Source organism: Epinephelus fuscoguttatus, linkage group LG8 (assembly GCF_011397635.1).
Source record: "Epinephelus fuscoguttatus linkage group LG8, E.fuscoguttatus.final_Chr_v1".
Classification (NCBI taxonomy): Eukaryota; Metazoa; Chordata; class Actinopteri; order Perciformes; family Serranidae; genus Epinephelus; species Epinephelus fuscoguttatus.
Genome location: NC_064759.1, coordinates 22,084,475 through 22,097,314, shown reverse-complemented (window position 1 = coordinate 22,097,314; position 12,840 = coordinate 22,084,475). Strand labels below are relative to the sequence as shown.

At 41.5% G+C, this 12,840-nt stretch overlaps 1 protein-coding gene across 1 annotated transcript; it reads right to left on the bottom strand.

Moving 5' to 3' along the window:
• Nucleotides 1–910: 910 nt before the first annotated feature.
• Nucleotides 911–9,803, bottom strand: tbrg4 (transforming growth factor beta regulator 4). Its single transcript, XM_049584439.1, has 11 exons — nt 9,729–9,803; nt 8,716–9,231; nt 8,275–8,595; nt 7,107–7,281; nt 5,586–5,743; nt 5,373–5,483; nt 5,133–5,277; nt 2,332–2,574; nt 2,052–2,163; nt 1,782–1,896; nt 911–1,180 (listed from the first exon to the last, which is right to left on the bottom strand). The coding sequence occupies exons 2-11, from the start codon at nt 9,139–9,141 to the stop codon at nt 1,079–1,081; spliced, it is 1,908 nt and encodes a 635-aa protein (XP_049440396.1). The 5' UTR covers nt 9,142–9,231; nt 9,729–9,803; the 3' UTR covers nt 911–1,078.
• Nucleotides 9,804–12,840: the final 3,037 nt, after the last annotated feature.

Here is a 12,840-nt window from a genome sequence, read left to right as displayed (position 1 = left end):
AACTCATCTGCTCTCTGGCTTGCACTTGTCGGTCTTTTTCCCCTCTGATGTCAGAGTGCGGCTGCTGCCTGTGATGTTGTGTAAGCAGTTTCGGGGGTCAGCAAAGTGTTTATCTGTGAGTTTCACCCTTGCTGTCTCTAAATAATATTGCTGTTGCTCTTTTAACACACACAAATTGAGGATGGAATTTAAAATGATCCAATAAAATTTAAGAGAAAGCAAAGAAATTTAATGTGTAGAAATTAATCCACTACCCAAACTTGCTAATATTTAATCATCTTAACTAAATTTGAACTGATATAAAGTAAAATAAAAGTACTGGATGAACAAGACAACAAACTGGTTGTCATTTTTGTCAGCAAAGTTGTGAGAAGACTGTTCTGTTCTGATCTAATAAATGTTTGCTAATAATACTGTCAAACTCACACACCAGTATGCCAGAGAGGTGTGGCACCAGCTGTTACATGTGAAATTAAGCATATACTATCTGAATACCACACCAAATATAATTGGCTGCAACAGACCGCAGTCTGTACTCTCAACATCCTGAATCTGAAAATGACAGGGCATACAGTCAACCTAAATATTAAAAGACAAAACAGAGAGAAAACTGGCAGTAAAACTATTTATTCCATTACAAGATGACACACATTCACAGAGATAATTAAGTTATTCCAATCTATTCACATGCCAATATTTAGCGCAACGTTTTGGCCAAGAATACAAACAGCCTGTTTTGACATGTCACCCGCAGATGCAAAGACTTGGTCGATCAGATCATTCCTACAGCAGGACTCGCTGTTGTGTTTATTTCGGTCTCTCTTTCTGGCTCCAAAACTCCTAGCTCGTCATCACCATGGAAACAGGGAAAGCCCCACATGTTGCCAAGGGAACCAGAGTGAAAATATGACTTTCTTTCTTTTTTTTTTTCATCCTGACAAAGTATGAGAGAGCTTTTCTGCAATGCTGCTCAGTTCTGAGTGTGAACGTGGGTGTGCGTGTGTATTCCCCGTGGTCTCATTTGGTTGGGAAAGCTCGGATTTAGCTGAGTCTGCAAATTTTCCCGTGACTGATTGCTTCACTTGGCCATGTCCTCTGCCACGGCCTTCCCTATTTTATCCTTCAGGTACGCCAGTTTCTGCCAGTCTGTCTTCAGCTCCAGCCACTCGTAATAGGGCACCTGAAAGAGGACAAAAAGGGTGGATTTGAAAACATTACAAGTACCTTCTGATTACCAATAAGTGCAACTCGTTTTATTATCATGTATTCACAGATTGTAAATGCTGGTTTTCAATCTCAGGGACACACAGTTGCCCAGTTAACACATCCTGCAGCAATGCAAACCTGAGAGGCAAGTGATGCTACTATTGGCTAAGGAGAGTGTCCTAGATGAGAGAGCGCTTGGATTGGCCTAGATGAGACAGAGCTGCGGCAGGAGCTCTATTTATACCACAGACTGCAGCGGAACCCACCTGACTCTCAGCTTTACCAAAGTATTGGGCCCATTGTTTGCATGGTCTTAGACTGTCAGATACAGCAGCAGCAGCAGCAGCAGCAGCAGCAGCAGCAGCGCCGCTTCTCTGCCTCTGTTCACTTGAATATTACTCACTATCACAGCAAACACAACACACCATAAAATTCCTTCTGCAATTAGTGAGTGTGTAAAAAATGAAAGCTGAAGAACAAATAGCTCATCACACTGTATTTGCAGGGATAGAGAAAAGTAGTGAAGTAAGTACACTACACTGCCACAAAGGGGGGCTTCTCCTGCCTCTCCTCACCTCAACTATGATGAAGCCGGCCAACTGGAGATGCCGTTTCATCATGACAAACCGTCCCAGAAGGTCTCTACTCTTTGAGCCAAAGTTTGGAAATTCCCAGGCCAAGAAAGCAAGCCTGAAAAAACAGATGGAGATGAGCAGAACACAGAGCTTAATAACGTTAGACAGACAGAGCAAAAGAAAAACTGATGCAACAGTCCAAAGGAGAGAAAAGCCATAAATAAATCTTTAACATCCCAAGCCCACAGGATTCTCCCCGTTATGACTCACCGCTGTGCCCCTGCAGGTAAAGCCTGGTCTCCTCGCCCGCTGGGAAGATGAGGGGCTTTCAGCGTCGACATGTCAACTGGTTTGTTGTCACAATCCACTACCAGCTCACCATCTGATCGGAGAAGGGCATTTCAATTATAAGAAGGCTCTCTGGCTGAATGAACACTCTTTCACCTTTACAGAGAGATGTGGCAAATGTTGCTTTGAGTGTGCAAGTCTTGTAATAAAAGGAAGTGTGACATGTATGTGATGTCAATGTATATACATAGGCCACTCTTACCAATAGTCCATCCATAAACAGTGTCAACCCCAGTGCAAAGGGCCTCGGTCCTCCCACCCACCAGACTCGATAAAGCCCTTCTTAGACCGGTCTGCAGCGGGGTGAGGGGCGAAGTTCTGACTGGGGCAGGCAGGTCACTTGGGGAGGATAGAGTATCTGAGGAACCTGGATGCTCTAAGCGGAGAGTAGCAGCAATGTGGAGCTGCTTAAGGCGATAGTTCTCCACTCGAGTTCGACTACCCACTACAGACAGAAAAAAAAAATCACAAAAGCAGAGTGAGTGCTGCAATGACATCAGTGCTTTTCAAAACCATTTTGTTTTAGTAAAATCTGTGAGACAACGGGATTAATGCGCCTGTCTAACCAGATGTGTATTGGTGCTGCACTGCCATCTACTGGGTCAAAGTGGTATTTCAGCTCAGAAGAGGGACAGCATTTTGTGATGTTAAAACCATGCAAACAAGTCACATCATTTTATGGTCCCAACAAAAATATCACCAACTCTTTGGCCTAATAACTTATGATGACATGGGAATAATAATGTAAGATAAAAGTGTTGGCTAATTCAACCAAGCTCGTTTAACTGTAATATACACATACATATCACTGTGGGTCTGAGAAAAGTGGGAAAAGCATGGCAAAATGTAAATTTCCAACATCCTCAAACAAGGACATTCTTATTGTAACTAATTACCTGTTATTAATAGTGCTAATTTAGTCATAATATATATAATTTGTTGTTTTTAAATTACTTAACAGGGGATGAGAATATACTATATTTTTCTTGACCTGAAACTAAAGGATGTTTTTATCATAGATTAATAAAGCCATTATTATTCTGATTTCCTAATTAGATGTTAAACTGCTGATTCTTTATGAAAACAAGTTAGAGAACACACTTGCATGGGGGCAGTCAAACCACGTGCCTGAACTACTTTCACCAGCCTCTCCTGGTTTTAGAGGAGCAGGTGCTCTGAACTGCTGACAGTATTATGCTGCGATATGTGCGACCATAACAGTACCAATATAGAGTGGGAATCTGCTAGGCTTGGGCAGTTTCTATTTTTCATACTTTCAGACCTTCTTGACATTTCATGGAGGTATATGGTAGATAGGTGTTGTCAAAAATATTGATTTGTTGATACACAATGTCTATTCTCAATATTCAAAACGGTTTTAATGCTCATTTTTTGCAATATCGATACACCACTCTCTCTTATGGTTAATATTTACTATAGTCATTCTGCTGTTCTCTGCTTCTGACCAAGAAAAGACAAGTCATGTTATGTTATAGCCTTGTTATTTTTATCCTCTACGTCAATTTTCCCTGTGCTATCAGAAACTGAGCATAGCGTTAGTTCAGGCAGGACATGATGCCAAGCTCAGCTCACATCCCAGCGACATCAGATGATCTCAAACAGCCCAGTCAACTGATGGATCAGCTGACTGATGATTCCTTCCTATGCAACCAATTGGCTAATCTCATTCAGGGCGCCCTATTTAAACTGCTCCGGTCTGCCGAATGTTGCTGCTTCCTCTGCAAGCTGCTTTGCAACCAACCTCCACCCCAGCTCCTTCTTTTGATGCTGTGTCTGACTTATTAATGTCATTTCTGTTTGTCATTGATGCTGCTCTCCCTGCCTTAGGCTTTCCATGAAGGCACATGGAAGGGCAGGGAGGTTTGCTCTCTCTGACTCAGGCTTTCCTTGTTTGCATGTGGAAGGGCAGAGAGGTGTGCTCTCTCTGCCTTGAGGCTTTACACGTAAGCACTTAGAAGAGGCTTTCTGCGTAGGCCCGAGGAAAGGCAGAGAGGCCCCAGAACAGAGCCATACCGCCAAATATAAAACTGCAAATAGAAAAGTTTTCTTTGACTAAAGTGGTTCTGACTGAAATTGTATTTAATAACAGTATTTTTCAAGTTATTGTATCAAAGTTAGAATTTTCAACATCTTGACAACACTACACTACACTTTTTCCTAGGGTGGCAAAGACATGACAGCCCTCTGATTGGCCAGTACTCGTTGCCTTCATTAGTGAGACTGGTTATGTTTAGGCAACCGGAGTGAGACTTGTTAGAGTAAAAATATCAGGGTGAGCCAATCAGAGGCAGAGAAAGGCAGAGCGGGACGGGTCACGCCTTCATTATCTGAAAAATAAATGTGCATATATAATGGTATTTGTAGGTTCCACCATCTCTAGCTACAAAATACACAAAATAAACTCACAAAATGTCAAGAAAGGAAATATTCTTATATCTGTTTTCCTTATTAAACAGAAACAACCATACACATTCTAAATTCAAGTTTCTCTTTTATCCAACTAAAACTAACCTAACTGCCTTGTTAACTCATCTTAAACACACTTAATTCAAACTCGACAAAAACATAATAAAACTTTAATTCTCCGAGTAAGATGTGACAATATGCAGGCTCTACAGGCTAGTTTTTCCCGCTGGCTTGCTAGCCAGTTGTTTACAGTCCTGTAACGTTATCCCCGCCACTTACAGTCGCCATCTTTCTCAGCTCAGCTGCTTGTTCCATCGATAGATACTGACCTCTAGTGGCTCATGCTGTGGACTACATCACCCAAATAAAACATCTCTGTATCAGTTTTAGTAGAAAGATGAGCTTCTGTGTTTTTGACGGGAATGAAAGTCATACTGTCTGGATTTCTAAATACCCTGGTACTCCATAATACTGTGATACCACCCCAGCCTCGTATTTGCATGTTTATACATTCACTGTTTATTAAAAACAGGAGAGTACAGAGGTGAGCAGTACAGCCGAAGCTGAGTGTCTTACTTGACAATTTGGTGATGTGTTTCTGTTCTGTGAGTGGGACGAGATAGCTGGGCTTGGCCTGCTGCAGCACACACAGAGACCAAACCACATCTGTCTGCAAGAAGGGCTCCAGGTCTGCGAGACAGCTCTCCAGCACAGGGTGGACCTTTACACAAAATGGCACACATCGAGAACACATTCAAGGCAGGAAGTAAAAGCAATCACGTAGAGTCAACAGACTGCCTTTAATAGGATTAGTACCTTGCCATAGAACTCTTCTCCTTTGCTGGGATGGAAGTTCAGTCTGGCAAAAGTCATGAGCAGATTACAGAGCTGAAAGGAGCTGTACTTCTGGCTGTTTGCTGTGTAGTGCTGGTGACAAAGAAATGTATGGAAAGTGCAACACGGTTAATTAGAGATTAAGGACTTTTTAAAATGAACTGAATTAGAGTTGATCTTCGGCGTATGACTGACCTCGGCAAAGGTCTCAAACAGAGGAATGTGGAGCCATTTGAGGAAGCCGAATGATTTAGCACAGCGCGTGACGTCAGTACAGTTGAGCTCGGGGACTCTGGGTAACAACTCCGCAGCCATTCGCTGAAATACCTGAGAATGGTTGAAATTCAACTTCCCTGTGGAGGAGCAAAGACAAGATGTTACTGTTAGCATTATACGGCATGTTGTGAAGCTGTACGGTAATTTAACATGTTCAGTTTTGTTTATTTATGCTTCAATGAACTGGTATTTACTCTGCTTTTATTGCCCCCCCCCATGTCTGTGTTCAGCTTTTGTCTGTCTTTGTTTTACTTTTACCATAATTGATAGGGTTTGCATCATAATCATTGTTTTTAATCTTGATTTTAGGCTGCTAAGCTCACACCTGACCAGGGACTACAGATGAAAACTAGCCTCCTGGCTAATTCTGGCATGTTTACAGTAATATTTATTAATATGCACTTTCCCTGAGAAATAAATACAATAAAAAAAGACAGTGCTTTGATCTGTTCTGACTTGCATTAGACATTAAGCTGTTTATCCATGAGTGTTTTTGACACTAGCCGGGCATAAATAGTGGAATATTTGCTTTTAACAGATTGTTTTTTGAAACTGACAGACCAGTTCTGACATCAGAGCTTGAATTTTTAGGGCTGAATCCAACTGAATGGAGTACTCAGAGACAGCCCTTTATCTCTGGTCTTGTTTCTCTTGACTAGCTTTTATTCCCTCGCCTGCTTTGAACTTAATCTGCTGTCTCAATTCAAAAGGTAAAAGTACTTCGAGCCAGCATTTCTTAACTGATTGGCCATGGAGAGCTCTCTAGTGGGCTGCAGAGGTACTGCCAATTGGTTGGATTTAATGTTTTTTGTTTTGGGTAATTTACAAAGGTAGTTGTGTTTATATCAAAATGTGTGACTTCACATTAAAAAAACCTGAAAAACGTCAAATTAAAATGCATCATTTTAACGACCAGTTACGTTTGAATATCACCACACCACACACATCATCAGGTAGAGACTGAGTTTTGCCACTGTTAGATGGCTGGTGTTCCCTCTGATGCAGTAACACAAAATGTATTGGTTTTTGAAATGGAAAAGGGATGTGGGAGACAACCCAGTGCCAGTAAAAGCTCGAAAGCATGTGGTGAGAAAATATGACACTGAATGCATTAAATTCAGATTCATAATGGCAGGCAGTGACGCTGAGCCGAAAGCACAGGGCGCTGAATGTGGTGAAATCCTGCCAAATGAGGAGCTTAAACCATCGGAGCTTTAGAGATACTTGAACATAAAGCACCCAGGATGTGTTGGGAAGCCAAAATCATCTATATAAAGCAAAGGGCAATCAGATATGGGCCTAAAGTTACACAAGGCTGAGAACCCCTGCTTTAGGTTAACTTAAAATATCTACTTTATGTATCAAGTAAAGAAGGCAAAATGACAGATTTATGCATGCCTTCTGTGTTACTGGACATGTCGTAATCACCAGTGTTATTACCGTATGCAAAAGCCATGTCCAATATTAGGGGAGTTGTGAAGTCTGATGACTGTTTCTGCAGAAGGTAGTAGGACAAAGCTCTGAGCAGCGGGACAGATCTGCGGCCCTGAGCTGCCAAAGATACACAGACTTTGCGGATCTCTTCTGCTGAGAAGCTCTCTGCGAGCTCCAAGGCCTGCGAAACAAACAGACAAGGGCATTACAACAGGGATTACAGCATATTCATCTAAAGGTGATCCCCTAGGTTAAGGGTAGATTCATAATGTGTTGTTCAAAGGTGTTTTTCTTGCTCATCTTCTAAGGCATACAGTGTACCCTGTTTTCACGACTGCCCTCCCCAGACTTTAAACATATTCTAGCCTGCATAATTTCACCACATGCTTACATTTTCTACTGTTTCTCCTTTCAGTTATACTATGGTATCACATTCAGATTGCCTCTCCAAGGAATAATGCTCATGTTTTTTGTTCACTAACACAAAAAAAAAAAAAAAAAAAAAAATTGAGGCCAATATTGGACTAAGAGATGTGGATTAAGTCATATGGCCACACCCACAAAGAAGCATCATAAAGAATGTGGTGAAAGAGACATGTGCTTTCTTTTTCTTGAGAGGCCACTGTGTTTGAATAGGTGTTGCGTTATTGTGGATTTCTGCATTATTTGTTGAATTCGTTGCACTTTAAATGTGTTCCGATTGGCTGCTACCTCGACGAGATCTCTCTTGTAAAGAGATTTTCACTCTCAATGGGACTTTCAGGTTAAATAAAAATTCAACTTAGTTTTGTTTTCCTCTGCTGAGGTTTTGTTGTTTCAGGAGTAAAAAAAGAATCCCCTTATTTGTATTGATAGTGTGTTATGTTCAGAGCACACATCTATACTTGCCACATTTGAATACCTGTGTGTGTATGTGGTTACTACATGTATGACAAAACTGTACTGCAAAATGCTAAGCCCTGCAGACAGAAGATGCAAAAGCCACCAAGTGTTTTTCATTTAAACTATCAGATTATTCAAATGGTGGTTTGTATGTACTGTATTGATGCAAAAAACGACGTGAAGTCGTGAGTTTTGCAAAATTAGCCTTTAGTTTCAAAGACAGTTCCTGAGCCATCAGAATAAAACTGTAAGCTTTGCTAAATGGTGACATACGTGTTCTGATTTCTGATACCTTGTCTTCAAGTCTGTCTCTCAAAGTAGGTGACATGAGATGTCCATTGTGTATCAGTGCACTGATAGTTCTGACATCAGCGATTTCAGTCCAGCGTAGCTCCAGCTGTTTAATCGCAGCATTCACTAATGCCACATCCTGCTGTGCTTCCCTGTTTGCTCCCATATCTACCAGGACGCCCAGATGCTTGCAGGATAGCCTGCGGACTCGCCAGAGAACCTCAGTCTGGATAGAATTGAGTGCTGGATCAGTAGGGGGCACACCCATTACCCAGAAAGCTCGCAAAACAGCCAAAAGATTGCCATTCCACACCAAAGCCACCTGGAAGAAAACCACACACAGGAATCAGAAATTAAACAGGTGAGCACAGAGGCTTGAATGAGATGTGTGTTTCCATACATCATGACAGCACCAGTCCACCTCTGTATCCAGCTGCCTTACCTGCTGAGATATGAGATTTATCATATCCTGTAGTCTTGAATCTGTCATTAGTTTTGGCAGGCGTTCCTTGGACAAGCCCTTTGTCTTTAGCTCTAACTGAGTCCACGTCCTCAGGGCATTGGCAGCTTCATTGCCAGAGTGTCCGTGCTCTTCCCAGGCCAGCAGGACGTCCTCTGGCACAGCTGCCTTTTCCACCAACTCATCCAGCGGTGTGGCCGTAGGTATGTGTACAACATGTTCTTCCTTGGTAACTGTCTGTCTCTCACACATTGACCTTTCTACAACCCATGGCCAGCCCTGAGCCCTCTGCACCTCTGCAGGCCCAGCCACAGGCGGAGGCAGGCGGGCAACAGCCACAGCAGCTGGAGTCTTGGAGGAGGCTCTGCCCAGCAGACGGGCATATCTGCCCAAGAGGCGGCTGGCCATTTGGTCAGAGAGACAAGACTGTGGAGGCAGGTAGGAGAGGAGAGAGGTTTCTCACAATGCAGCAGCTGGCGTCACCATCCCACAATAAAGCTGAGGGGCCAGAGGTTAAAAGGAGAGGTTACACATCTTTAATTAAGCAACAAGTACATGCTGTCAAATGTTCACCTTCGTGTTGACTACACAATATCTCCCTGACCAGGCTCGACACATACAGAGCTCATGGGTAGTGGGCTGTCACCAGCGAGGAAGTTGTGTAACCTATAACGCAGGCGCTTACATGAGGTGCACAATGACACTTACGTAGCTAGCTAGGTTGACGTTAGCCGTACATTTGTTGTTGCAACCTTGACTGCAACATCTCTCGCATTATCACCGCAATCTTGACAGAACCGGCAACCAGAGAGTTCCTCCTGTCACGTAACGTTAAATCCTGACCTTGTCGCCAAATGGACAGCTGCCGTGAGACGCAGCTGTCCGCCGGCAGCGCCTCATTCCGCCTCCTCTCACTAAACTCAGCTTTACTTACAAAGACAGAGTTCAGACTGAACTCACAGCACCACCAGGTACCACATTCATAAACGACTTACCTGTTTTTAAGGACGACTTTGGTGAAGGCTCCTCACATGGAGCTAACTAGCAGAAGGAGTCGCAGAGAAATGACGTCAAGGGACGGTATCATGTGACTCGCGGATGCAGCTGTCATTGGCTAGAAATTGTAGGCTCTTCCTCAAGACTTTGCACTCGCGGATGGAGAATATAATTTAACACCTTAAATTGAGACTTTCCTTAAAGTCCTAGTTAGGCTCTCTTCAGAATAAAATTGGTCGCTCAAAACCTCCTTAAGTATTATCCATTTAAGTATTTATGGTGCTTGTCTTGGTCTTATACTTTAGAAATCCCTTAATCCCTTGCACAAAATACCTTAGAAAAACCCCAAAGTACCTCTGACTCTATCTAACTGCAACATGACCGAGATTATGGCGATAAATGGTAAATAAATGAATACACTTCTGATGTTACACTACAGATTTGACTGAATTAATCTCCATTGCAGTTTCTGTTTCTGGTGTTTGGGGATCAAATTTACTTTGCAGTCTGTGCTGTCTATGATTGTATTCCTCTAGAAGTATAATCTTCTCCTCCTCTGACCAGTACGGTCTTTCTTGTCCTCTTTTCTTCTGCCATTTTTCCACCATCTAACAAGCAAACACACAATCTTCATGGAAACGTTTACAGTTTTAAAATCTCTTTCAACGCAGTAAATGATTTAATGTTTTTCCTTAACTAAGAAAACCTTTTAAGGGATTCTGTGCAGCTGTGTAAGTCATTCAGCGAAGGAGAAATTAAGCCTTAAGTGTCATACTTAAGGAGAAAAAAATGGGGTGTTTTGTGGCTAGATATGGAAGATATACATGAAAAGAACATTTCAAAACACTCAGAAATATATGCAAAAAAGTCATAAAAAAAGTCATAAATCTGTTGCGAGTTGTGGGGGAGGACACACACAGGCATTAATTGACATCTTTATGGTGATTATGAGGTCAGCATAGTTGCACAGTAGGCCTACGTGGAGCAGGAGTAAAAATACCACAACAAAAAGTGTATAGACTACAGTTATCAATCATTCTTACTTTCTCACTGCTGTTTTTTTTCCAAATGAGAAAATAACTTACTTTATTATCTTACCAGTGACTTTTTTAAATGTACACTTCACTGACCTTCAATGCAGGCAACTTTACAGGCACATTTGAATAGATATTTTTATCTTGTGTTTTAAAGGAAGTAGAGTGGCTTTTTCCTATTCATTTCAAAATGATCATATAATACTTACTAACACTGGAGGGATACTGCTGATAACAAAATGAGTATCTGCAAATGCTATGGTTTATATCTATAGGGTATATTTGTGTTTTTACTAACAAACAGGCTATATGTTACTGCATATGTTGTAAAGTAGGCCTATTTACAGTTTGGGGTATGCCGGTGTACAGGTTTATGTGGATTTACACAGAGTGATGTTCACTGTGAAGTACAGGACCCACAAGATGATGGATTTGATGTCCCGTCACAGTGGAACTGTCATGAATAGTGAAAGACACAAATAATACAGTCATTCAAAAACATAACTGAGAGTCTGTAAAAAATAAATGTAACTATGAATCATTTTATATACAACAGTTTTTTTCATTTAGACATTTAGCACACAAATACACGTATACATATGATATTGGAGTTATGCAGTTTTAACATTTATGTATTTTGTGTTTTTCAAAACCTGTTTCTTATTTTGCCTACTTGACAGAGTGCACAAGTGTTCGTTGTTCAATTTCAGATTTTATTCCCAGCACAAAGCTTTGAGTTCACAGACCTCATGATTTGCGCCTTAGTTTTTTCTCAGACCACACTGTGCCATCCCTTTCTGTCAAACGTGTAAAAAGACATGAAAAACATAGCAGTGGTGCACATCCAAAAAAACATTTAAGGCAGGCGCTAGACAAAAAGATTAGCATTTCCACAAGTAAAGTTTTGTGCTGAATACTCTTCTTCAGACTTAGCGAAAAGTATGAAGATACCATCTTTGAGTCATACTTTTCAAAAACTGAATTCAACTGTGTAAAATGGCCATGTTCATCTGTCAAATCAACATTATATAAAACTTTTCCTAAAATCACTCATGTTTAATAAGAGTCTCTCTATTAGCTGTAATTGTTCTTCTATTACACAAGGTGGAGCCATGCGTGTTGAAATTGTTGAATGTCACTTTCCAGTAATACAATATCTGTTTATGGAAATCTGACAGCTTGATAAGCAGTTTAGAAATCTAAAAACCACATCTCAACAAAAATTCCAATATTTGGTATATGAAACCATAGTGATTAAACGACAAAAGGCTGATGTGAAGCAGTACCGTGAAGCAGTGCCATGAAGTATGACGATGGGCCCTGGTGCATGCATGCTATCATATATTGGACCCTAGTGCATATATCGTGCAGGTATGGTCTTGTCACATGATCAGAGACATGACAGTGGATAACATCAACATACATATTACTCAGCAGTCGTCATTACATATCTGTACAAAAAATACCAAATAAAATTTAAAAAAAATAAGGAATTATTAATTTAATTTAACAATTTTGATAGTTTATTTATACTTGTAGAATACTTGATTTATAGAATAGCTGATTTCTAGTTATAAAATAGTGATCAGAGGCATCTTCGAGTAGAGCCACTGCTCCTTTGTGTCCAAAGGAGGTCAGTTGAGGTGGTTTGGGCATCTGATCAGGATGCCTGCTGGGTGCCTTCTGTTAGAGCTCTCCGGGCACGTCCCACTGGTAGGAGGCCCCGGGGCAGATCCAGGACGTGCTGGAGGGATTACATATCTCATCTGGCCTGAGAACGCCTTGAGGTCCCCCAGGAGGAGCTGGAAAGCATTGCTGGGTAAAGGGACATCCGGGGTGCTTTGCTGGGCCTGCTGCCCCACGACCCAGCCCTGGTAAGCGGATGGAAATGGATGGATGGATGAATGAATAATGTTGTTGTAGATGCAACTGACTAACAAAAAAGGAAAAAAAGTAAACATGATGGAGATGGGTTTGCCTTTTTCAAGAGCATATAGAAAATGGCACTGGTTTTAAATGAATTAGTCTTGAACGGTAGGTGGCAGTATGCACCTTGTATTTTTTGCGTTCCGCTGGT